This window comes from Ctenocephalides felis, unplaced genomic scaffold (genome assembly GCF_003426905.1).
Source record: "Ctenocephalides felis isolate EL2017-DRISC unplaced genomic scaffold, ASM342690v1 CF-g0.4_SCAFFOLD_01170, whole genome shotgun sequence".
Classification (NCBI taxonomy): domain Eukaryota; kingdom Metazoa; phylum Arthropoda; class Insecta; order Siphonaptera; family Pulicidae; genus Ctenocephalides; species Ctenocephalides felis.
In genome coordinates, this window is record NW_020537324.1 from 29,134,091 (window position 1) to 29,161,488 (window position 27,398).

The window sequence follows — 27,398 nt, forward strand, 5'->3', positions numbered from 1 at the left end:
TTAATCTCAATTGATTCAGAATTACTTGAAACGTCGAGAAAATTAGCAAGTGGAACTTTGGCGACTCTCAAGTGGATATTAATATTCAAATTTAAATAATTAAATTTAATACATTATTAACTTCTCGTAGACCAAAAATCGAAAATGAAATTTTTTATATGTCTTCACGTTTCAAAGGTTTCTGAATATTTTGGCATACCTCAGAAAAAACGGATGTATGTGTGTGTGTGTGCAGATACAAATTTTCCTCGACGATTTCGGGAACACTGATCAACCGATTTGAATAATTCAAAATACATTCGTTTCGTATTGATAAGGAGACGTGCTGATTAGTTTTTGGCAAAGGGAGGTCTAGTTGTTTCGAAGATACGGGGCAAAAAATGCCAAAAACAGTAACTCAGTTTTTTAAAGAAGGGAGCGTCCGATTTTAATAATTCAAAAAACATTTTACTTGTATTGAAGAACTGATTAAATTTTTGGGAAGGCAGGTGCAGCGGTTATGGACTTTTAATAAAAATAAGTTAAAAAAAAGTCATTTTGCGCTCAAAAATGTTTATTGGACATATGTACATCAAATTATCAGATATTTTATAGAGATTTTAATAATGTGTACACATTTTGTCTAAATTTTTTTGGGTTCCATACCAAGATTTTTAACTACGATACGGGAAGTTCCAGTAATTTGCCTTAAGGCACGATGCCATGCGGCATGTACCCCACTGTACTTAGCTTGGCATCATATTATATAAACTTATTATACTAGCTTGGTACATAAATGCAGATAAATAGGCGCAACAGAATGTAGCATATGAGTTGTACTCCAAATTTTATGAAGAAAGTTGCAAGAAATGTGATAAAAGAAAAGCTTCTCATTATGTGAATAACGATTATTTTTATTCTTAGTGCATAAATTGATCAATTTTACATCCAATGTAGGACAAATCAGCAAACCAAATTTCTCAGTTTCTCAAAAATTACAAAACTGGGAAAAACTTTGACTTGCAAATTACATGCACGTTGACGGGCACGGTTTGGTGACAATCCAAATCCTATATATAAACTTTCCAAGTACAAGTCTAAATGAATCAGTTGCTTATGTGACATCGCGACCAACAGACGAGGAGACGAGAAGCATCAGCAACGGACATAAACATATATTTATATTTATGTACAAAAGCTCTCGTTGACTCAAATTTCGAGCGTCGTCTCTTTGCCGAACGACAAATACTGAATTAGAACGAAAAGTAGAGCACTCACGTTCACGTTCGTTCGCGGTTCAGCATCTCATTCCTTGAAAGAATTCATTCATTTTGATTGAATTATTTCATTTGAGTAACATTAGCGTATTAAACGGATTATAATGAGTGATTGATTGTTTAAATAATATGTTTGCAGTTTAAGAATTTTATAAAAACTTTAAAATGAAGTTGTGGCCAGTTTTGTTGTTGGTGGCTGTTGGATGGGTGCATTGTATGACCGTTGATAATGGTAAGCTGAATTTATGATTATTAATTATGAAATTTATATATATATATATATATATATATATATATATATAAAAATTAAAAAAATATATTTACTTAATTTATTATATGTTTCTACATTTTGCATAAACAATTGAACCTAAAATAATTTAAGTGATTATAGTTTATTAATTCATTTATGTAGAGTGGCATCTCTACATAAACCTCTACTTCAAAGAGGAGTAAATGTAGAGACACCACTCTACATAAAACAATTATTAAATTAAAATCTCATATTAATATATCTAATTACCTTTTGCATAAGCAATTGAACATAAATATGTACATAATAGTTTATGTAATTATAATTTAATAATTCTTAATGTGGAGTAGTGTCGCTACATCTACACCACCCTCCATAACAGAATTGATAAAATTGTAATCACATAAATTATTATATGTAACAACCTTTTGCATAAACAAATGAACATAATTATGTATATAATAGTTATGTGATTATAATTTATTATTATTTCATGTACTGTGGTGTCTCTATATCTACTTCTAAGGGGAGTAGATAGAGACAACACTTCTCCATAAAAAATATAATCACATAAATTATTATACCTATCTACATTTTGCATAAACAAATGAACATAATTAAGTATATAATAGTTTTGTTATTATAATTTATTAATTCTTTTATGTAAAGTGGTGTTTCGACATCTACTTCAAAGGGGAGTAACTGTAGAGGCATCACTCTACATAAACGAATTATTAAGTTATAATCATTATAAACATCATTATGTATTTAATCCAAAATTATATTTTATATCAAAATCTATATCAAACAAAACAACGAAAGTTATTACTTCATCGTAAACATTTTTTTATATTTCTATGTTCATTCATATACATATTATTGTCCTTTACTTCAATTAATTTATGCTAAATTAATAATTGACATACAATTTATCAGCTTCAAGTTTACTCATAAACAGTTTAAGTTTTGTCTATCTATAATTACCTTAAATTTGATAAATTATTGTAAACGGGGTTGCGAGTTCAAGCTTTTAGGACTGCCTGGCATCGTGCAGCAGCGATGTCCATTTCCTCTTGAAAATATTGATCAAAAATATGTTTCTACTTGAAAATAGTCCATACGGTGAAAAAATGGCAATGGAAAATCTCTTACACTATTCTCCCCTGAATCAAGTTGGAGTTTAACTCATAGTATCAGCTCTTAGACTGCCCTAGGTCACTACTGTACATATTATATGTATAAATTAATTTAAAAAAAATCCTATAAATGATAATAGCATCAAAAATTGTTTAACTGATATTTATTATATTTCCTCTTTGCTAATTATTATTTTTTCTTATTCGAAGTGCAGTTGAACTGCTAAATGATAATAATAAGAATAATATATATTGTTGTCTACCCGACGGCAGGTCCATGACCTGAGAGCACCACAAATAAATGATTCACTTTTCTTCTTTTGTTTATTAATTATTATACTCATTACCATTTCATTACCACTATTCACTATTTTAGACACTTTTATACATTGACTCTTCTCGCAAAGATATCAATCATCTGCATTCTTTTTCCTAATTTTTTTTAGACTTATTATTGTCAATCAATGGGTCAATGGGTCTCAATTACTTTTTTTTCTTTTAAATGATCGTGTTCATCAGAGTTCCTTCTTTGCCCATTCTTCTCAGCACTTCTTTATTTGTTACCTCATATTTGTTAAATAAACCATATTTAGTGCCGAAACGTAAAAATAATGAATGTGAATGTATATGTTCACGTACAGCATTTTAAATTTAATAAACTTGATCATTTTTTGTCGAGAATATTATTACAAAAATTAAATAATATTTACTTTATAAATATTTTTTTATTTTTATCTCTTATAAATTTTGTTATCGTCATTTTTTCATTATTATTTCGTTACTATTGATATTTGATTCATTATATTTGTACGAGTAAACAATTAAAATAATCCTTATTGTAATGTATATAATGTTTTAGGGTTTTAAAGCTATTGCTTATTATTAATTATGATAATGACGAATAATTATTATTATGGTACAGAAATTATGATATATCTCGTGGTAACTTGATTTTATTGGGTTAATTTCAAATTGGATCATTCATATTTTTATGACCTTTGTAATCGAGATACTTTTCTAGACAGGATTTGTCCCAATTTTGAGTTATATATCCGGCAGACATTTCGTAAACAAATTTTGGCACTGAAGCAAATCGGGACCATTCAACTCTTTTTTTTTTAATTTTTTGTATATTTATAGTCATTCATATATAAATGGATTAATGAAATTAATCCAATTAAGCCGTAAAAATCGAATTTGTAATTGTAAAATATAAACAAATATTTAGCAATAACGACAAATTCTAGAGCGCAAACATTTGATATCAGTTTTAAAAGTGAACTTAGCAAACTGTGTTATCAAGCTGTTGAAAAAAATATTTTGACCAAAATAAATAGCTTGTCTATCGTATATATATAGATAACATTTATAGAAATAATAAAATTAGTATTTAATTAGTTTCTAGCAACAAATCCAAATTTGGGGACAAGAAATTTGACAAATCCAATGTGGAATTTTATATTAGTAAAATAATAGCTATTTTTTATTAATAATGGGGTATTATTGAATTCCTAATTAAAATAAAATTTTATTGAATAAGTCTTTCGATTAAGGCTATATATACAACTTTTGTAATATAATATAATATAATTTTGTAATGATCAAAAACAGAAGATTTTTTTATCGGGTCATCTAGAGCATGGTGCAACTTTTATATCATTATTTCCTGAATAAAATTTGTTAAATCACGTTAGTCATTCTTGTATAAGTTAATATTTTTATATTAAACAGAAAAATTATCATGCTTTTTTAAAAGATAAAATATGATTATAATGCAGTTTATTACTCTGCGAGTTTAATGGAACATACGTTTTAAATTGGAAACTTATAATCAATGGTATCAAAAATTATATATAATATATCAATCCAAGTTGTTCAAATAATTTAAAAAAATGAAAGTGAATTCATTCAATTTTTATATTTTTTAGATGAATGTTTAGTACTAAAAATAACTATGATATCTATGAATTTAATGTATATATTTATAATAATTATATTTATTTATAGCAAGTACAAAAGCATTACGATCGGCAATTACATCTGATGAATTAGAAATCACAATCCGTGATTTAAAACCAAGAAAAACAGGAAGAACTCTTCCAGAAGTCCTCTTGGCTGTTGATTTTCCTCATGCAGCATATAGATTCACAATTCTTTTGGATTGGACGTCACAAACAGGTAAATAGATAATAAAAAATCATTTACAAATTTAATTGATACGATACATATTTCAAAATATCATTAGAGCTAATTAGTTCAATTATGCTTTTTAAATAAGACATTAAAGTCTTGATTAACAAAAATAAATTATAACAAAAAAAATATATGCTTTTGCAAGAAGTTCTCATCAGAAGCAAGGTGAGCTAACAATATAATTTTTATTGTTAGCTTAATACTTGAAGAATTTTAATTTTTATTTAATCAAATTTATAATTATTTAATCTAAAATCTAAATTTAATATAAAAATAAACAATATAAACCGTCCTACATTTATATTCGAGAAATATGAAGTAAAGCTCCTCTGCATCAGATTACAGGTTTTTGAGAAAGTGTGTGATATTAAAAATTATCTTAAATTTCAAATTTTCTCTAGTGGGTGACAATTTTTGAAACAAAAATGAAAACAATAGAAACAAGTTAAGATAAATTATAAATGCTGACATAATATTATTGATTCATATTTGCTCTTAAGATCTGTAGTGAATTGATACTTATTTTCTCTGTAACTGAGCTATAAATAAATATTTTAGTGTTTGGATATTGAATTATTTTTGAAATTAGAATTTCGCAAATACGATTTCAAGAAAACTTATTATATATATCACACAAAACGTTTATGTTTTCAATGTTTTTGTATTACGAAGACGATATATTAATTATGTAATAAGTATTCAAAATATATGTCAATGAGTCTCTATTATCTTTGAGGTCATCTTGCTATCGAGTATAAGTACAATTTGATATGCTCATAATGAACATATATAAAAGTTTAATAACCTAATTAGTTCCTTTGCTCAATTTTTCAACTCAAATGAAAATTCAATGGGTAATTGAAATTGGCTTGGAAGACTTCGATGTAGAAAGATGGATGTCTTAAAATTTGCACATATGGTAATCAGTAATAGATCATTTCATAAAGAAAATAACTGAATAAACTGATTTTCTTTTACTGTCTTTTACAAAAATTTCATTTAAAAACAGCTTTCAACCAAAAGTTTTTCTTAATTAGTTTCATTCATAAATACTAGATATATAGTATTTAACTTAATTAGTGTCATTAATGAATACATGAATATGATAAAATAAACAATTAAAAATCAATAAACAAAATTATTATATTCTTCATTAAAATTTCATGAATTACACTATTAAAATATTACAATATTAAAATATCAGGATTTTTCTAATAATAAGTTGTAATTATTTTTATCAAACTGGCTATAAGAATTATATATTATACTATTTTCAAATTTATTATATCTCTCCATTTAAAAAAAATAGTTTTTTAAAAATCATTAAACAAATAATAATTTTTTTCATATGTATGAGAAAATGAATTTAAAACTATTTGCAAGAAAACGCAGTGCACGTGATGTCAGTATTTCGTGCACTTCATATCTCATTGTATTTTTAGTTGCAAATAATTAGAATATTTTAAATTTTTTGCTTTTTAAAAAATGTTATATACATTCAAAATAAAAATGTTCTAAATGAGGTAATTACTATGTAATGTATATATGCACATAGTAATTAAAATATTAATAATTTACTTTACTTTTGTTTCAAGTTGTTTTGGAAACTACCAGACTTGGCCAAAGCGAGTCAAAACAAGCATTTGCTCTACCAAACCTGGACACCGAGTCCTTTGTGTCCTCCTTAATCCTGCACGTCAGGCAGGAGCGTCCTGATGCCCGAATTGAAGTATATGAAAACTGTGAGCTAAGGGGCACTTTCCATACCAATACCACTTTTAGGGACGCCTTTGAATCAGAGGATGATCACAAGAGGGTTGTCAAAGTGGTAAGTTATAATAGAATTATAGTAATAAAATTATAATAGAATTATAGTAACAAAATTATTCTGATTGAAATAGACAAATTCAAAAAAATTGCAAATTTTTTAGTCAAGTTAAGTTTTATTGAGTGTTAGATTTAAATAATAAAATAATAAAAATGAATGAAATTAAAAATAATAAAAAAAACACTTGCAAGTTGCTATTTCGAACAAATTTTACTCCTTAGTCTAAATTTTTCTCTCCGTGAGTTACAAAGTATTATTTCTGATTTATTTAAAGCGAATTAAAATTTTTGACAATGCAAAATAAAGTAAAGAAGATACTGGTTAAATTTTCTAAATAATTAAAAATTGTTAATCCCATAGATAAAAAAAAGTATATGATTAATCCTAATACCTTTATACACAACACAACTGTATAAACATAAATCTTATTACCATTTAAGAGGTTACTCGAACAATGTATTATTACTCGAACAAATGCAATGATCTATATGCTAAAGATATTAGAATATATGAATTGAATATAGAAAATTTTGTTGCAATTTTGTTTTTATAAAAATAAATAATAAATCATATTTACTAAAAAGTATCAAATTCAGAGCATATCGTCTATGTTTTACTAAAGATATAATTTTCAAATTCAATTCAAATTCATTCAATTATTCTCTTCCAAGTTGAATAAATTCACCATCAATCACGAAGACGAAAGGTGCGTAGGAATGCTCGTGTTTTATAATAATTATTATTCAAAACAAGTTATAAAGTAATTGTTTTGATATCTGTATATGTCTCGACAAATCTGAATGAAACCTTGTTTAGAATGGTCAGACGTCATGACAATATCATCTGTTTTTTATGGTCATAGATTGGGAACATGTTTATAAATAAAACATAAATATATGTATTGCATATAATAAAGTATCAAATTTTATATATTATTATTTGTATAATCAAATATTTAAGCACATTAGAAAATTCACAATTTCTATTATTTTTGCTAGCAATAAGTCAAAACTCTTTAACTCGTAGAGAACTAATAAATTTGATTATTTTAATAAATTCGTTTAAAAATTTATTTGTTAACTCAGTTATTTATTAATCAAGAAGTACAATAATATTTAATATTTAACTAATATATAAGGTTGTCAAATATCTCCCGCCTTTTTGTATTATAAACCAAGAGCAAAAAAGCGGAAGGGAGATATTTGACAACCTATATATATATATATATATATATATATATATATATAATAGGGCGGAGCACAAAGGTCCAATTTGACTTTGATCAATTATATTGTGAAAACCAAACAAATCATATCACAGCAAATAAAACATATCAAACAAACAACTATCTGACTATGTTCAGTAAAACTCCCAGTTAATTCATAATGGTAGAAATGTGTTTTTTTGCTATATTTTAAAAATTTGTCATCTGGTTCTTTTTACCCCTCAGTTAGTGTAAAATGAGACAGCCAGGGGAAAACAGATCCAATGTCTTATTCTTAATTTAAAGAACTTTTACAAAATAATAGCTATATTATTCGATCAATGCAAAATATAAACTTTATGGGTAAATTTTTTACAGAGATAACAATGCATATAACCTTGATCTGGTATTTCGTCAGAAAAAATTGTCAGCATTGTTGTAATAAGTATTTATTTTATATATTTTATGCAAAATTGCTTTTTAACTTCCCGTAGGGCAAGTTATAGTAATCGCAAAAACTTCGAAAATAATTTTTTTTATATATCTTTACGTTTTAGAAGTTTCTGAATATTTTGGCATATCTTAGAAAAAATGGATGTATGTGTGTGTGTGTGTTCGGATACAAATTTTGAGTGCTGATTAGTTTTTGGCGAAGGCAAAAGCCGTTTCGAAGATACAGGGCAAAAAGTGCCAAAAACGGTATCTCAAATTTTAAGAGAACGGAGCGTCCGATTTGAATAATTCAAAAAAATATTTTACTTGTATTAATAAGATGATAAAAATTTCATATAGGCAGGTCTAGCGGTTTCGGAGATCTAGTAAAAATAGTAAAAAAAATGCCACCTGGCGGTCAAAAAATTTTCATTAGTCATATGCACATTAAATTATCAGATATTTTAACAATAAGTATAAATTTTGTTTACATTCCTATGGGTTTCGTACCAATGTTTATCCGTTAGACAGCGGCGCGGCGCTTACGCTTGTCTTTTGCAGTTAAAGCAATACGATTGCTTTGAAAAAAAGTTCAGAATTTCTAAAATATTTCAAAATAAATTTTTCTTCAAAAAGTCTATTTTTTTCAAAAAAAGTAAATTTTTGTCATAAATATATAGTTTCTCAAAAATCTAATTTTTTCAGATTAAATTTTTTTCAAAAATGTTAATCTTTTCTAAAAAAATGATTTTTGGTACGGGAAGTTCCAAAAATTTGCCTTAAGGCACGATACCATGCGCCTCACTAGTTTAACTTTTTTTTTCTCTCTTATTTACTAGGTTTAGTTGGTCTTTTTTACCCCACCCACATGTAAGCTTTTATAGAGCTTAAAAAAACTGTTGAGTCTAACCTAAAAACAACAATATAGTTTTCAAAACGTTTAAATAACGTAGACTTAATAATTATATTAAGATCTCGTAAACTAAACAACAGTGCTCACAATCAAAAAACTATCAACAAAAGAAAATACTTTTGTTATGAATTTTTATACATTACCGATATCTCTAGACATTGACATCGTAAGAATCATGATAATGGCTGGTTACACGTCTTTTACCCTCTACTTCCAAACATTATTGCTGAAAATTTCATAACTTCACTTGTTTCTGAGGTATCGGTGGTGGATCTTTTACCTACGCACCCTTATACCGCACTTTACCTTATATTTAAATAAAAATCTAATAACGTCTTGACAAGTAAACATAGTCATGATGACACTAAAATACAAAACTGTATATTTTAAATATTTCTATTACTATTTCCAGTATCGTGATAGACGGATGCCCCTGAGTGTTGATGGAGGTACGACCTTACAGAAGGAACTCGCTCGAGTTGGTTGCCAGACTTCGAAGGATGCAGAATCCTACCAGGAAATCATGCAGATGCAGGCTGATGGAGTTCCTAATAACATTAGGCGCGGAGACATTCCTATTATGCATTCCGATTGCGACGGTAAAATAAATTATAAACTAGCTGTAAGTGGAATTCTGTCTTGAGGCAATTATGGCATCGTGCCTTAAGGCAAATTGCTGGAACTTCCCGCACCATAACGAAATGTTCGAGGAATACTGAATGTTTTCAAATAGATTATTATAAATATTGTAACATTGTTTAATATTTATAAGAATTATATAAACTGAATTACACAGAGTTGAAATTATTTGTAAAGTATATTAGAACTATAGTCAGAATTGAAAATAAAATCTGAAATATTTTCGATATACAAAAAACTGAAAAAAAAAAAAAAAAAAAAAAATGGAACAAAATTTTTTTTCCAAAATCGATTATTTTGTTAAGACAAGCAGAAAGTTCTTTGAATCATTTGAATCGGACGCTTAGTTCTCTCAAAAACTGCCATTTTTTACACATTTAGCTCCGTATCTTCAAAATGACTGGGCCTGCCTTTGCCAAAAACTAATAAACACTTCTCCCAATCCTTACTAATTGAATGTTTTTTAGATCATTCAAATCGGATACTCCGTTCTCTCAAAAATTCGATTTCTATTTTCTGCACTCTTTGCTCCGTATCTCCGAAACGGCTGGACCTGCTTTTGCCAAAAACTAATCAGCTCTTTTCCCTATCAATAGGAATCGAATGTTTTTTAAACCATTCAAATCGGTCGATCCGTGCGCCCTGAAACGTGACTGGAAATTTGTATCCACACATACATACACACACACACACACACACACACACACACACACACATCCATTTTTTCTGAGGTATGCCAAAACGTTCAGAAACCTTCAAAACGTCGAGAAATGTAAAAAATTTCAATTCCGATTTTCGGCCCATTACAATAACTTACCCTACGGGAAGTTAATAAAATCTATCGAAATCTAATTATTTTCCAACAACAATATTTGGAAGTAGATGTCAAAAGATGTGTAACCAGCCTTAATCTTGATTCGTAAAATGACGCTATCGGGAAATCAACAGAAATGTTAAAAAATCTATAACAAAAGTATTTTTGTTGTTAGTTTTTTTTTATTTTTTATTCTGAGCTATAGGTCTAACCAACAGATATGCAGTTTTCTAGACCTTAATATAAGAGTCTTTTTAAGTGTTTTATATGCAGTATTGTTATTATTAAGTTACTTTCAACAATTTGTTTTTTATAATACCTTTATAAAAGCTCATATATGGTATAGGTCTTAGTATTCCCAGATTAATATTACTGGCAGTTGTAGTTTGTAGTGATACATGCAAATTATATAACATTTCCTTACTATTATTATTGGTTTAAAAATAAATCATATCCATCGATGATGATGTATTGTATTAGAAGGATGCAGTGCAATATATTTTGCAAGAAGTTTATAAATATCTTTATTACAGATTTGTTAGTACAAACGCTGATAGAATTAATAGCAGTCGTAAAACATTTGCGTGGAGAAGTTGAACAACAAAAAGGCGACATTCATTGGATACGCAACAAATTGGAACAATGTGATATTTGCAATAGACCAGAACCAGTTAGAGAAATTGACTGCACGACGTACCCATGCTTCCCTGGTAAGAATAATAAAAATTAGTATAAAAAGTACCTAACATTAGCTACGTATTTCTAGCAGTTTTCATTTATCCCAGTGTTTCTCAACGTGAACCAAAAAAAAATGCTTCTTAGATTTAGAATAATAAGGTGCCCCGGTTTGGCCGCGACGGTTTTAGTTTTCAACCTTGCTTTCCTAGTGCCGGAGTTATATTTTTTCTGCCGGGTTGACTTGACTTTTTCTCATTACTTTATAATAAAATTACAACTACCCATTATAATGTGAAAATGATATATGCAATAAACTTTATATAAATCTAACAACAACATTATGAAAGGGAATATTGCGGGATGCAACAATTCTTTGGTTTCTAGTAGCCCTTCACTAATTATTTTAAACTTCTATATACCAATTTACGAAAATTACCAAAAAATAGGTAAATCAAGTTTCTGACTGCTTGGCATAAATGCTTTAAGGTCAGTGACAAGACTCGACTTGAAATATGCACAAGAAAAGTGATATTTAATACTAAAGTTAATTGCGAAGCTTTATGCGAACAGAGCTTCATACAAAGCTTTAAAAGCAGAAAATTTTTAAATATGATGTGAGTTTTTTACTCACTGTCAGTAACTATGGTTAAAGATGGAATTAATTTAAAATAAACTAATTTTCATTATATCGTTAAATAGTACAAGGTTGACACTAAGCGCGGCTTTTACTCTTATTGTTTTTTTTATTTATTGAAGGCCTTTAACCAGTCGGTCATTTAGCCTACTCTTATTGTTAGATTGCTTCAAATGATTCTTTAGGTTTGTTGAGGTTGAGGTAATAATGTATAGTGAGAAATTTAGCTATCGATTAGTGGAAAATACTTGTTTGATCGGTTATGTAGAGTGTTTGTTGAAAGATGGAATATCAAAACAAACATTTTAGTCAAATATTGAATTTTTATTTCTGCAAATGGTAAAACGATCATCTCAAAGAATAGGTGTTGTTTATGGTGTTGAAGCCTTTAAAAACAGCTATGTTAAAATTGGTTTTGAAAATGTCATTCTGGTGATTTTCCACTCAATGCTGTTCTGATTAAACAGTCAAAGTTTTGGACAAACTAATTAAAGCAATAATCGATTGGGCTAATAGAAACAATTTGGCTATGTTTAAAAATTATTGGGGGTTGGTGAAAATTTTTCTCCACATCCACTAAATGTTCCTGACCACAAACCATCCGATTTAAAACACTTGAATTTAAAAAAAATCATGATGGTGTCAAATTGTGTCTAATTCAGTTTTTGCTAATGAAAACTAGAAGGTTAATAAACTTGGGATAATGATGCTTCTTGGAAAATAATAGAAGGCCATCGATCAAAATGGTATACATAACAAAATTATTTAATTCCACGCAAAAATTGTCTTTGATTTTCTAACAAAAATGCGCACTTACTTAGTTGCCAACGATAACTACCAATTTCTAGAAAAATATGCGCACTTACTTAGTTGCCAATCTGATAATTAAAAAAGATTAAACAAAAAATATAAAAAATTAAGATATAATTCCGCTCTGAGTTAAGAAAATGTCAAGTAGATTCGTTAAGAAATGGCTTTATGAAGAAACTGAAACCAAATGCCCAAATGTAATCATATGTACCAAAATTTGCTATAATTTATTGAAAAAAGAAAAAGCTAAGATTAGAACTTAATAATTTTATATCTTTGTTTTAGCTTAAGTATTGCATTAAATACATTTCGAAAAAACAGTAATAAAATTAGTTTGAAATTTTCGTTTTTGGCTTATTCCAAAAATTTTACTTATGATGTTTAATAGCAATTTAATAGCGATTTCATCTTAAAAGTTATCATTCACATTTTTTCTGGGAGAAAAAAATTGTATGGGGGGGCATAACGTTTTTAAAGGTGGGGCGGCGCCCAAAAAAGGTTGGGAATCACTGATTTATCCCAAGTTTGTTGGTTTCTATTTTCCTATTTAATTTATTATGTTCAACTTCTAATATTTATTTTACAGATTTTGGTACACACATTTTTATCATACACTTTTCTGCAATAGGCAAATATTAATTGGTAATACATTACTTAACTACAAATTAAAATTGGACAAAACTATGATATGCTATTAATATTTCTTTCTTTTCATAGGTGTTCATTGTACAAATACTGCCAGAGGTCCAATCTGCGGCCCATGCCCTCGTGGTTACATAGGTGATGGAAGGGATTGCAGGCCTGGACTCAAGTGTGATGACCGACCATGCTTCGAAAATGTACAATGTTATGACACTCCTGAGGGTGCACAATGTGGACCTTGTCCTAGTGGTTACGAAGGAGACGGAAGACAGTGCAGAAGACGTGGAGGTTGCGAAGCACGCCCTTGTAGCGCAGGTAATTAAATAAAAAACTAGGTGTGAGTGGCATTTGACTTCAAGACCAGATACATAATTTTTCCAATATAAGTAAATAACCGACTTAATCAACGGAATTTGAGAAGAACAATGTTTAAAATTGTGGCAGATTTCCATATAGAGACAAAACCGAAATCAAAATTTAGTATACTATATTTTGAGTCTTGTTAACTTTAAGAGCATTTTTCCTAATAATTTTTTAGAAAATTAAAATTTATAGTTATAAGTAAATGTTCAAGATTACATTTTTTGTTATCGAAGATTCAGTTAATGAATGATTGGATAAATAGCAGTTTGCACTTTGAATTTGAATGCCATTCTAATCTTATGATTACATATTTATTAACATCCCGGAAAAGATAGTTATGTTACAATTTTATTTTATGATTGATTTATGTTTATTACCTAAAATGTGTTCGTTTCTCAATTATGCTTATCTATATTATTTTCCTCAGGTGTGCAATGTGTGGATACTGATTCATTCCCATACTACCGTTGCGGATCATGTCCTGCAGGATTCACCGGAAATGGAACCAATTGTCGTGATCTTGATGAAGTTAGTACCAAAATCAAAACCAAAACCACAAAGTACTATCGACAAAGACAATTTTATAGTCAATTTGATGGTCGTTAAACCATCGAATAGAAAAGCAATTATTCTCAATGTTACCAATCTTCTCTCAAATAACTTGTATTTTCTAAATATTAAATTATATGATAATTATCAAAACGGTTTATATTAGATTGTACTTCATTAAATAGAAAGTCTACAAGACTATTTTTTTGAAACATTTTGAAAGAAACTAAATATTAAATTAAATTCAACTTGAGTCATTAAGTGTCTGACTTCTTCTATTGCTACAAAGTATTATCTACAATAATTAGCTCATAGACAAACAAATATAAGCTCAAATACAAACAAGTTTATGAGTTAGCTTAATTAAAGTATAAATAAAATACAGCATTTTATATCTGTTTAAAACAATGCTGTATTAGTTTGTCACATATGTCTTTATAATATGATTTTGTATAAAATATTACGATATGAATAAAAGTGATGGAAATAATAAGAATATTTTTATTGTTTTCATAAATATATTACCTTACCATCAATTTTTATATTTAATCTTAGTACGCAAAGTTATTTCTTAGTTGGAATTAAATTAGATAGAAAAAGTCAGACATAAATAACTGATTAAATTATTTTCTAATTTAAATTAATTTGAGATCGTAATTTTACGTTTGAGGCGTTTGTTATGTCTAACATAATTAAGTTTAATAATTTCGCTCATAAGATTTATATATTTATCTCTTTTTTACGGTTTGTTAAACACTGCTGTATTTGTACCAAAACATATTTTAAGATTTTCCTGAAGAGGGGTCCATTAATCACGTGATCGATTTTTTAGGGATTTTTAGACCCCTCCCTCCGTCCTGATATTTAAAGTTACTCTCCCCCACCAAACATCACGTGTTTTAGTTACGTAAAATTTTCGAACAAATTTTTTAAATTTACGAATTTTAAAAAAATAATAGGTAAAAGAAATATACGTGATATCTAACTAATTTTTTGTGATTTTTTGTCAAACTCCCACCTTCCCCTAAAAGCCACACGTGATTAATGGACCCCCAACTAAATATCACAGTAATATATTAGAATTCGCAATAATTTAACTCAAAATGATAAATCTCAAAGCAATAGTCGACAAAGTAGATGTCGGATGCTTTATAGGCCACACTCGATACATAGGTTGTTATGCGTATGTCGTCTATAGGCGACGCTTGTACCGATAGCGTCAAATAATTATAAAATATTTTTTTAAGCAAATAAACAAAATCTGTTGAAGAGTTTAGCAATAGGATTCAATTCATTCGCAATTAATGAAAAATGCATAAAATGCAAAGCATAATGCTTGAATGCTTGAATAAAATATCTTTTCTATTTATTTTATAATATTATTAGTAATCGCAAAAAAATCGAAAATGTCGTCTCTATGGTGCTGTTCACAATTTCTAAAATATTTTAAAATAAAGAAAATAAAAAAAATTTTTTTTTTTTAAAAGTATTTTTTTAAATAATCCTTTTTTAAATGTCACTTTTTTCCAAAAATTTAAAGTTTCTCAAGAACAGAATTTTCTCAAAGTTTAAAAAAAAATCTTTTTAAAAAATTTAACTTTTGATACGAAAAATTCCAGCAAGTTGCCTTAAGGCGCGATGCCCTACACCTCTGGTATTATATGTATATTTACTTCTCTGCCCATAATAAAATATGTAATTTTTTCAGTGCGACCTAGCAGAACCGTGCGACCCGTTGACCCGCTGTTACAACCTGTCGCCCGGTTATCGCTGTGACGCTTGCCCGGCCGGCTACCGCGGTGGTGCCGTAGAGGGTGTCGGCATAGAGTACGCGAGACGTAACCGCCAACGCTGCGAGGACATCGACGAATGCCAAGACGGACGAAACGGTGGATGTGTGCCCAACAGTGAATGTATCAATACGGAAGTAAGTAATATTGAAATATTCAAAATATTTGTTATTAAACAGCTAAATAAGTGAAGTAATATTAAAACTTAATTTGGGTTGAATAGGGCATAAATTAAACTTGAATTGATTGTAATTAAATATTCTGACTTCTGTATTTAAAACATTGCTACTTTATAATTAGAAAAAAAATTTCTCGGTTTTTAAATATATCTTAAATTCAATTTCTTATTTGTTTGTGCATCAACTCAAACAATCATTTTGCATATTTTTCACGTTACGTTAGATATTAAATTAATTACTTTATTAATTTAATTTTTTTGCTCGCCAATTTAGTACTCTGTTTGTGATTTCATCAGTGAGTCTTTAAAGTTTAAATTCTTTAAAGACATGTTTAAATTGTTTATGGTATTTTAATATAATAACCAAATTAAAAATGCAACCACACAATCAACAAATAAATTAAACCTTCATCAACTGTGGTTAATGAGTTTGAAGATATGAAATATTTTATGAAATAACACAGTGTCTTTTATAAAAAATAATAATAAAAGGAGCATTTAAATGTTCAAATTGTATTTGAAATAATAATAACAATAAATGGAAGTCTGCCTGAACGCAGGTCCATGGTGTAAAGACATCACAAATCAATGATTTCTTTTGCCCACCTTATTTATTATTTGCATTACCATTTCATTACTTTGGTTTGAATTGCTTTGGTTTTTAGTTCTCTGAGTTTTCTCTTTTCATAGGTCATCAATCATATGCAATTTTCTTTTTCCAAGTTCTTTAAGTCTTTCTATTTTACATTCGGGTAGCTGTCGGTTTGCAGTTCCGATCCAGTTTCCTTTCCTTACCACGATCGTGATCAGCTCAGTTCTTTGTCCACTCTTCTCAGCATTTTTTCATTTGTTATTTTATCTGTCCACTTTATCTTCTTCATTCACCTACAGCACCTCAAAACTAAGCTGAAAATTTAGTCGACAGTTTTAAAACTTCATGTCTCTGATCCGTTCAGCGCTATGCTCCAGGCATAACTTTATTAGTCATTTATTAGATTCTTCCGCAAGTTGAGTCTCAGCTTGCTCGTTATTAGCTATTTATTGTGAACGCTTGGTACTTGCAATTCTCGCCCTGATCTTTCTTTAGAGTATCTGTATCTGGTCAAGATGTTACCCAAGTATTTAAAAAAATTCAGATCTCTCAATTTTAATTCCGATTTGTCGGTGTTGATTTCCATTCCAAATTTTGTAGACACTTTGACGATTCTGCTATTCTGCTCATCATCCTTTGTAGCTTCTTTTAGGTATTCGATATCACCACGATACAATATGTGTACATTATAGTAGTGATTTTTCTTCTTTCAATCAAAAAATTTTTAAAGTCTTCAAGTACCTTGTTGACGAGCCATTCTTCGCATATAGGCAAAACAGATTATATGCAGTATCCTTGCCGCTATCTCTATCTATTTTGACACTATTTGTATATCCCCAGTTTATTTACCTTTACATTACCTTATTTGAAATGATAGGTATACATTTTAATTACACAAAATAGTATTTGAAATGAAATCAGTAGTAACAAAAATTTACTTATTATTATATTTTCTTCTGTGATATCTATTAGGTAGATTTCTTATTATTTAAGTTTAAAACATGGGTGGAGCAACATAAAAATGTGTAGAGTCTTTTATAAATATGCATATATCTATTTGATATTTCGTGACTCATTTAGTTGACCTTGATAGAGAATTCAGACAGTATAATGAACGACTTGTAACGGATAACACATAATGCTAATTTAGGTTTCCATATTTTTGATTTTAAATTATAACACACTAATGATGAGACAAACCTAGTCTCGAAACGTTTGTAAAATTATTATTTAGTAAATCAGTGCAAAAAAGAGTGTTGTTTGTCCATATTTCTAAATTAATATATATAAACATTTATAACGTATGAAATTTTATATGGAAGCATATAATGCAAATATCACGTTTGCCTAGGAGATGAATGAATGAATGAATTGAATTTGTTATTATGAATCAAATATGAAATTTAAGAATGTTTGCAGATAAGTCGTTTATTAGTGATGTATCCAAATAATATATTCAATTAGATGTAAGTACGCTTTAAAAATAACAATTTACATATTATTTTTATTTCTAGGGTTCCTTCCGTTGTGGCCACTGCATGCGCGGTTACCATGGCGACCAGAACATCGGCTGCCACAAACGCGATGGTGTCTGCCCTGATGGTACCGTCTGTGACGAGAACGCAGAATGTCGCCACATCGGCGGCGGACGATACCGCTGCAAATGCAAGGCGAGTGTTCGATATCTCATGTGCCCACCACACTTGAGATAGGCAGAAGATAAAAATTATCCAAATTCAATATACCAGGCAAACATACTCGTATATAATTGAAACTTGGTCTTATTGAAAAAGTCTTTGGCAACCTTATATTTTAAAATATAGGTTAATAAATTGAATTATCTTGGCTATACTATTTTGAAGCTCTACTTCTTTTGAATGTTGGTTAATCAAAAATGAATCAAATACCATACACAAGCGTTCTGCACTTTAATGTACAAATTTGATTTTATATTTACTTAAATAACATAGAGTAGTATTTGTTATTACCAAGATAAAATGAAATATTTTTTTACTTATGTAGTTAATGTAGGATTGTTCACTAGGTAGCATTATTATGTTGTAAAACAATGTACACTTGGCATTAAACTTTGAATAAAAACCATAAACTTTGTGTCTTATTCATTACACTACTCACCGCACATTAAAAGCACAAATCATATAAGCACACTTCATAATATTGCAATTAATAACGACAATTTTACTAATAACGTAGTTAGATTAATAACTATTGTTCACTAGCATTTAAGTTAACATAGTGTTACTTATATCTATTATTTCTTTAATTTGTGAACAATTTTCAAAAATTGTGCAGTGAGTTGTGTTTAATGAATATGAAACAATATTATGGTGAGTGAAGTTTTATGTCTGCGTGATATTGCTTAAGTTATATTATAAAAGTTAGAAATTGTAAGTAAATTTTATATTATACATCGATAACATTGATTGAAAGTTAAAATAATTTTATAATAAGATTTTTGAATTAGGTGGCATTTGCTGGTAACGGATTTTCTTGCGGAGGTGATTTGGATCTTGATGGATGGCCTGATGATGACTTGGATTGTTCCGATCCACATTGCAAGAAAGACAATTGTAAATATACTCCTAATTCTGGCCAAGAGGATGTTGATCAAGATGGAATTGGTAGGAACAACTTTCTAAACCTATTTTCAATTAATATAATGTTATTATACTAATACTTTTGTATCAGGTGATGTTTGTGATCCTGACGCCGACAATGATGGAGTGTTGAATAATCCAGATAATTGCCCACTGGTATACAATCCTGATCAAAGGGACTCTGATACTGGAGGACCTGACAGACAAGGTAATGGATTGATATCATATTTTAAATCATTTCAACCGTTGTTTCCATTTATATATGATAAACATGAGTCTAATATGTCTGATCTGACCAAAGCTTTCTTATGACGTTATCATTTTGATTATTTGATTCAGGTGATGCTTGCGATAATTGCCCAAATGTTCCAAACCAAGACCAAGAAGATACTGATAAAGATGGTTTGGGTGATGCATGTGACGACGACATAGACAACGATGGTATCAAAAACGTCCATGACAACTGTCCAAAAATTCCTAACAGAGATCAACTGGACACAGACGGCGACAGATTTGGAGATGTTTGTGATAACTGTCCAACAGTATCTAATCCTGATCAATCTGATATTGATAATGATCTGATTGGAGACGCTTGTGATAGCGGTCTCGATAGGTACTGATTTTAATTTGAATTATATTACTACGAATATTGATTCAGAAATAATGTTCTTTATATATTTTAGAGATCGAGATGGTGTTCAAGACAGCATCGATAATTGTCCAAAGATTGCAAACAGTGATCAATTGGATACCGACAATGATGGAAAAGGTGATATGTGCGACCCAGATGCAGATAATGATGGAATACCAAATGAGCATGATAATTGTCCAATTGCTTATAATCCTGATCAACAAGACGCCAACTCAAATGGAGTAGGTGATCTTTGTGAAGATGACTTCGATATGGACAGCGTGCCTAATTACCTTGACAATTGCCCAAATAATTCAAAAATCTTTTCAACCGATTTTCGAACATACCAGACTGTGGTCTTAGATCCAGAAGGTAATCCTAATATAAATCTAAAATAATTGATAGAATTAAAATTTAAAATCATTTAATATTGCTTTTTAGGTGATTCTCAAATCGATCCTAACTGGGTTATTTATAACAAGGGTGCTGAAATTGTGCAAACAATGAACAGCGACCCTGGATTGGCTGTAGGTTATCATAGTTTTGGCGGCGTTGATTTTGAAGGAACCTTCTTCATCGATACAGAAATTGATGACGATTATGTTGGTTTTATTTTTGGGTACGTTCTATTTTAGTTAATATTACTTTATTTATGCAATCTTGTAAATTTAAAATATTTTTATAGGTTCCAAGATAATCATCGCTTCTACTCCGTCATGTGGAAGAAGGATACTCAAACCTATTGGCAGGCTGCACCATTCAGGGCTGTTGCAGAACCTGGAATCCACATCAAACTGGTCAACAGCAAAACCGGTCCAGGTGAAATGATGAGAAACTCCTTATGGCATACTGGTGATGTTGAAGATCAAGTGAGATGATATGACATGGAAAATCTTAATTAAAAACTTGTTTTGTGAATATTAGCAACAAACACAATATTTTTAGGTGAAACTTCTTTGGAAGGATCCACGAAATGTAGGTTGGCGAGAAAAGACAGCTTATCGTTGGTTACTTTTGCATAGACCTAGAATTGGTTTGATTAGGTTAAGAATATTTGAGGGAGAGAATATGGTCACTGATAGTGGCAACGTATACGATTCTACTCTGAAAGGTGGAAGACTTGGTGTTTATTGCTTCAGTCAGGAAATGATTATCTGGAGTGATTTAGTATATCGCTGTAATGGTAAGTTGGCCTATTATATAAATAGTTTTGATTTATAAAATATTATCTCAACGATTTATGTTTTAGATAATGTGCCAGAAACGATATACCGCGAGTTACCACCAAAACTTCGACAATCTGTTTTAATCGATAACAGTCACGGATCATAATATCGAAACAGGTTTATTTTAAATTATAATTCATTAATATTAAATTATTAGTTTTAAAATGATTAAGTCAAATACAAATAAGTGGGATATATAGCTTTAACGTTATGACTAAAACATTATTCGAAATAATTATAAAAAAGATTTATATATTTGATGTTGCATTGCAAGATTAAATGCTCACAACTGCGTGGATATACTCATATTATATCAAATTAGTGTAACTTATTTTTAAGTACTTATATGTTTAAATTATAATATTTTGAATATTAAATTAAATTTAAAAATTATTTAATTTTCTATATATGATATCTATATATGAATTAATAATTTGTTTATATTCTAACTTTGAAAATCTATTCTCAGCGATTTGGTGCCTAAGTGATTCAAAGTAATAAAAGTAAGTAATTTAATGTTGGACAATAATTCTATTAAGGAAAAATTTTTACATTGCGCTAAAAATAATAGACAGCAATCAATTTTCAATAATAATTTATTAACTTTCCTTAGGACGCCAACTAGGGTAAGTTACAGTAATGGGCCAAAAATTGAAAATGATTATTTTTGCATATCTTCACGTTTTAGTAGAGATTTTTGAACATTTTGACATACCTCACGATCAGAAAAATGAATGTTTGTGTGTGTTTGTATGTGTGGATACAATTGTTTATCGATGTTTTCGGGAGTACCATTGAACCGATTTAAATATTTGGAAAAGCAATCAATTTCTATTGATAAGGAGATGTGCTGAACAGTTTTTGGCAAAGGCAAGTACAGCCGTTACGGAATAACAGAGCAAAGAGTGCAGAAAATCGAGTTTTTGATAGAACGGAGCATCCGATTTAAATAATCCAAAAAGCATTCAATTCGTTATGATGGGGAGAAGTGGTGATTAGTTTTTGGCGAAGGCAGGTCCAGCCGCTTTCAAGTTACCGAGCTGAATATGCAAAAAATTGCAGTTTTTGAGAGAACTAAGCTTCCGATATAAATGATTAAAAAACTTTCTACTTGTGTTGGCAAAACAATTGCTTTTGGAAAAAAAAATTGATTTTGTTTTTCACATTTTTTTTGTATATTGAAAATAATTCAAATTTTAATTCTTATAAATAAATAATTTTAACTTTGTAATTCAGTTTATATAATTCTTATAAATAATAGTCAATGTTACAGTATTTATATTAATCTATATGAAAACATTTAATATTCCTCGAATAATTCGTTACGGTACGGGAAGTTTCAGAAATTTGCCTTTAGGCACGATCTCATACACTACTAGTTTATTTAAATTTGTTAATTGCGATTTGTTATATTATATTTTGATGGTATCCCTGAATAATAGTATTAAGTAAAACATGTCTTCCATAATTTTCCAGATTTTTATTTATGGCAGTAAAATTACAATAATATACGATATATATATAATTAAAATTTGTTCCATATTATATACATAACAAATAATAAATCTCTGATTTTGTATATTTTTATCCTATGAGAAAATATTTAATATTTTCTTCATAGCTTTTAACAATATTCCAAAATAATTACATCATCTGTAATATTTTCTAACAAGTTAAAGTATGAACGCAATGAGCAATTTAATAACCAATCATAATTTAATTATGATTTGTTCAAAATACGTAGTTAACAAATTAATTTGACAAAAAAGCGTGTATTTTAAAGTTAAATTTAAATTACTATTGAAAAACATTATATACGTTTTGTACAAACCTATTGACTAGGGGTGTTATCTGAATAATGAATGACATCAATTAATTTATGAAGGGATATATCTACTTAATCTGTCTATATTAATGTTTATGTTTGCACTGAGTTTATTAATATTAGTTGTTTCTAAACATGAGAATCATTCGTAATTTGGCTTGTTAAGAAGCAAAAAGTATATCTAAAATACGTTATTTAAAAAATTACAACAAAACATGCTTTTACAATGTTAGCTAAATTTTCATCTTTAAGGTAATTTATTCAAACTTAATGATTTAAACATTCTAAAATTTGTACTTAAGTTTATAATTCATTAATACGCTAATATATAACAAAGGGTTTATATTTATAAAATATTTTTAATTAATTATTTATAGATCTTTGATTTTAATGAGAATATGACACTGTTGCATGAAATTGTACACTTATCAGGATATAAGATATTTATTGGCTAACATTTATAAGACATTGATCTTTGAATTAAGTAGGGGGAAGTCCCGTAACGCCGGACAGCACCTAATACCGGACACTCTATGTAACACGTATTATTTAAGCGAGTATAATTCTTTTTATATCAAAATACAAGTAAAAGGGGTGCGGGAGGCACACAGGTGCAGGATCACCCGCCAGGGCTCACCTGTGACGAACACGGCCACGGCGGGAGCAACCCTTTGCTGTTTTAGGCGCAAAATCATGGCGTCACCTAAATATCAATGGAAGTAATTCTAGCATATTTAAGTGGTATGCAAATATAAAAGTTGTACTTGATTGTTATCCGTAAAATGGTAGAATATCATTAGATCTTTCAAACAATTTTAGTAGGTGCCACCAAATGAACGGACATGTCTGTCCCTTAGCACCGGACAATAAGTCGTCTCTTAGCGCCGGACAGTAAACATATTGATATTTCTTGTGAGAGTTGACGTAATTCATTTTAATTATTTAATTTTGTTCTGTATGAGTGCTAATGGTAACTACATACCCCCATTTTTCGTATTTCCTAGTCAAAGAATGAAAATCCTATGATGAGTGCTCCAGCTGAGAGATAAACATTTCGTTAAAATTTTTTTGATTTATTTATAAATAACCTTAGGTGTCCGGCACTCGGGGACTTCCCCCAATAGATGTTTAGAAGAATATTATAAATCGGTATATTAAATCGAACAAGGTTACATATTTAATTTTTAAACAATTTTTGTTTTGAAACGTTAACAAAATATATTGCTTTCTTCTACTACAAATATTGGGACCAATTCTCTGATGAAGTAGAAATGTACCATGGCGTTGTCATGGCAACGCTATGTTAAGGTCCAATCTTCGTATGAATTGGTATTAAAAACTTTCAAAAAGCTATGTTTTTGCTGTGCAGTCAGGCATTTTTCATATAAAACCTAACCTAGAAAAACGCACAATGTTATCGTAAGTGCATCTTTTTTCAATGTGTCCTTGATAACACATACGTGAAGTTAGGTTTTATGTGTGAAACGCCTGATCGCACAGCAAATACATAGCATTTTGACTTTTTTATTACCAATTTATATGAAGATACGATTGCAACATTTCTATTTTATCGGAGCATTGGCCCCATAGTTTGATCATATTTAAACTTAAAATACTTAAACGACGAGTATAAAGTAGCACAACCTGGAAGGTCTTCCCACGCTATCGGAAATCAAATTTTAGTTCAAAACCATTTTTTAAATTTCGAGTAAACTTATCGTATACAATCTCTAAACATGTCACATTTAACACGACGCATAATGTATAACAGTTACACTTATAGAAAAGTCCATATCAATTCAAGAAAATAGAACTCATTTCCTGCCATCTTCCATTTTATCTAATTCGACCAGTTCGTGAGGTTCCGCCAGGACTCGGTCTCGGTCGGTCGGCTTGTTCGCCAATTCTCGCCTGGACATGTGGTCGACGATGATGGTTCCGAGTGTGTCGCACATCACGTTTATCGTCGTCCTGAATCGGTCACTGGAGGAAAAAAGATTTATTAATATAATTTGTAAGGTAATTTAATTCAATATAGTTCAGTCATTATAGTAAATTCACCTCGGAATTCGAGATATCCAGCTATAAGTCTGTAAATGCTGTATATTGACACCCTAAAAGTTGTCTCAAGACCTACATATGGTACGTACACCCTACCATGTGTAAATTTTGATTTAGGGTGTCAATATACAGTATTTACAGACTTACAGCTGGGTATCACGAATTTCGAGATTCTTATCTAATTTAAGCTTAAATGACTGGACTAATAAGAAAAATAAAATTTTTGATCTGTAATGAATTGCGTGAGAATATTTATTTTTAAAAAGTATTTTTTTCTAGATATTTTTTTTCAAAGCAGTTGGAATTCAGTAGAAAATGTGTTATCTATGAACCAGTTCTCGGATAAATTAGAAATGTTATGATACTATTACGGATCTATAATCGTATGAGTTGGTGGTCACAAAAAGTCGAAAATCTGTGTATTTTTGCAATCACGCGTTTTATAAAAATACCAAACATTCAAATAACAATTTTATCATAACTGCAAATTTCTGGTGTTACTTTGATATTACATACGTAAAGTCTAACTAAATATAAATATTATTATGACGTTTTGGAGGTTATGTTTTATAGGTGAAACGCTTGATCACACAGTAAATAGATAGTTTTTTGTCAGTTTGTGACTACCAACGCATACGATTATAGACTTGTATATAACATGATCATATTTCTATTTTCTCTATTTTTTTTCTATTCTATTCTATTTTATTCGAAAACTGTTGTTATTAGCAGGAAAAACGATTAACTATATATATATAATTAATTTTATGTTTTCATGACTTTTTTGTCTATTTAAATCTAGACAAAACTCTTCCGGCAGCATTTTTTCGATAATGGTTTTACAAATTTCTTCTTTACAAAATTTTATCTTCGATAATGACTCGCTCACGTTGATTAGTTTTGCATAAAAATCGGTCGAGCCCTTTTTGTGATTTGGGCAATAATAATTTTCTAAAACTAGTGGTGCATGGCATCGTGCCTTAAGGCAAATTGCTGAAACTTTTCGTATCAATAATTAATTTTTTTTTTTATCTTTTTTTCAAAGCAATCGAGATACGTTAGCCCCGTAAAAACGAAATATCGAAGTACAGGTAAACACCGGTACAGAACCTATAGTAAACAAAATTTGTTTTTATTATTAAATTATTTATAAAATATTTGATAATTTGATGAGCATATGTCTAATGATCATTTTTGTCCGCCAAACTTCTTTACTTTTTTAATTGGATCCCTGAAACCGCTGGACCTGCCTTACCAAAACTTTCACCATGTCTTCATTTTGTCAATACAAATAAAATATATTTAAATGATTCAAATCGGACGTTCCATCCTCTGTTGGATAACCATTTTTGGCACTTTTTGCCCCGTATCTTCGGAATGGCTAGACTTGCCTTTGCCAAAAACTAATCAGCAAGTCCTTATAAAAAAAATTGAATACAAATTTGAATTATGCAAATTGGTTGATCCGTGTTCTCGAAATCGTCGATGAAAAATTGAATCCGCACATACAACACACATATGCACACACATACCTATATCAATTTTTTCTAAGGTATGCCTAAATGTTCAGAAATCTTTAAAACGTAAAGATATATAAAATTTTCATTTTCGATTTTTTTGCGATTACTATAATTTACCCTACGAGAAGTTAATCATTATAAAAATTCAAAAACTGTTCAAAATATATTATAAATATTGTTAATTGGCTGCTTAAGACGACTTTAATTGACCGCGTCTTTATAATTAGTCGAATATTGTGTCAAACAACAAAAGAGCATATTTTTGCATCTACGTTTTTTCACAAAAACCAAATCAAATTTAAATTATTTTAAGATGATTTGAAAGAAATCATTTGATTTGTATGTATTAATTTTGGGTTTGGTCATTTAAGTTTTTTTTTTAAATTTTTTTGTCACTACGTAATGATTTCAAATCTTTGTGATCAACTTAATTATTGTAGAGTTTATGTAAATTGTATCATGGCAAAATGTTTTTCAGTTAATGTTATATGTAACTTGTTATATATGATATAAAGAATTCATATGATGTCTATATTCATATGAAAACCACTTAAAACTAAATTCTAAAATATCTGTAAATATAATTCTTATCATTATCTGTTAATATAAAATTTAT

General features: G+C 29.2%; 3 protein-coding genes across 3 annotated transcripts in view; all 3 read left to right on the forward strand.

The window, feature by feature from the left end:
- The first annotated feature begins 1,421 nt into the window (after positions 1-1,421).
- LOC113367065 lies at positions 1,422-7,181 on the forward strand. The gene is made up of 4 exons (XM_026608695.1): positions 1,422-1,488; positions 4,650-4,820; positions 6,431-6,663; positions 7,104-7,181. Exons 1-4 carry the CDS (start codon positions 1,422-1,424, stop codon positions 7,179-7,181), a joined length of 549 nt encoding a protein of 182 aa, XP_026464480.1.
- LOC113365772 (cartilage oligomeric matrix protein-like) lies at positions 6,492-21,563 on the forward strand. The gene is made up of 15 exons (XM_026607316.1): positions 6,492-6,663; positions 9,625-9,811; positions 11,199-11,375; positions 13,505-13,744; positions 14,220-14,320; positions 16,050-16,268; positions 18,416-18,571; positions 19,387-19,543; positions 19,611-19,727; positions 19,859-20,132; positions 20,203-20,522; positions 20,592-20,769; positions 20,836-21,019; positions 21,096-21,333; positions 21,400-21,563. Exons 2-15 carry the CDS (start codon positions 9,640-9,642, stop codon positions 21,480-21,482), a joined length of 2,616 nt encoding a protein of 871 aa, XP_026463101.1. The 5' UTR covers positions 6,492-6,663; positions 9,625-9,639; the 3' UTR covers positions 21,483-21,563.
- A 2,916-nt stretch (positions 21,564-24,479) lies between these two features.
- The window catches only part of LOC113367067, a 10,556-nt gene continuing 7,637 nt past the window's right edge, over positions 24,480-27,398 (forward strand). The window contains exon 1 of the mRNA XM_026608696.1: positions 24,480-24,530. Within this exon, the coding sequence (XP_026464481.1) occupies positions 24,480-24,530 (51 nt within the window). The remainder of the gene's footprint in view (positions 24,531-27,398) is intronic.

Coding starts and splice junctions, on each gene's coding strand:
- LOC113367065 (XM_026608695.1), top strand. CDS start 1,422: ATGAAGTTGTGGCCAGTTTTGTTGTTGGTGGCTGTTGGATGGGTGCAT. Junction 4,821..6,430: donor GGATTGGACGTCACAAACAG/GTAAATAGATAA, acceptor TTTTGTTTCAAG/TTGTTTTGGAAACTACCAGA. Junction 6,664..7,103: donor ACAAGAGGGTTGTCAAAGTG/GTAAGTTATAAT, acceptor TTACCATTTAAG/AGGTTACTCGAACAATGTAT.
- LOC113365772 (XM_026607316.1), top strand. CDS start 9,640: ATGCCCCTGAGTGTTGATGGAGGTACGACCTTACAGAAGGAACTCGCT. Junction 14,321..16,049: donor ATTGTCGTGATCTTGATGAA/GTTAGTACCAAA, acceptor TAATTTTTTCAG/TGCGACCTAGCAGAACCGTG. Junction 19,728..19,858: donor TGGAGGACCTGACAGACAAG/GTAATGGATTGA, acceptor TATTTGATTCAG/GTGATGCTTGCGATAATTGC.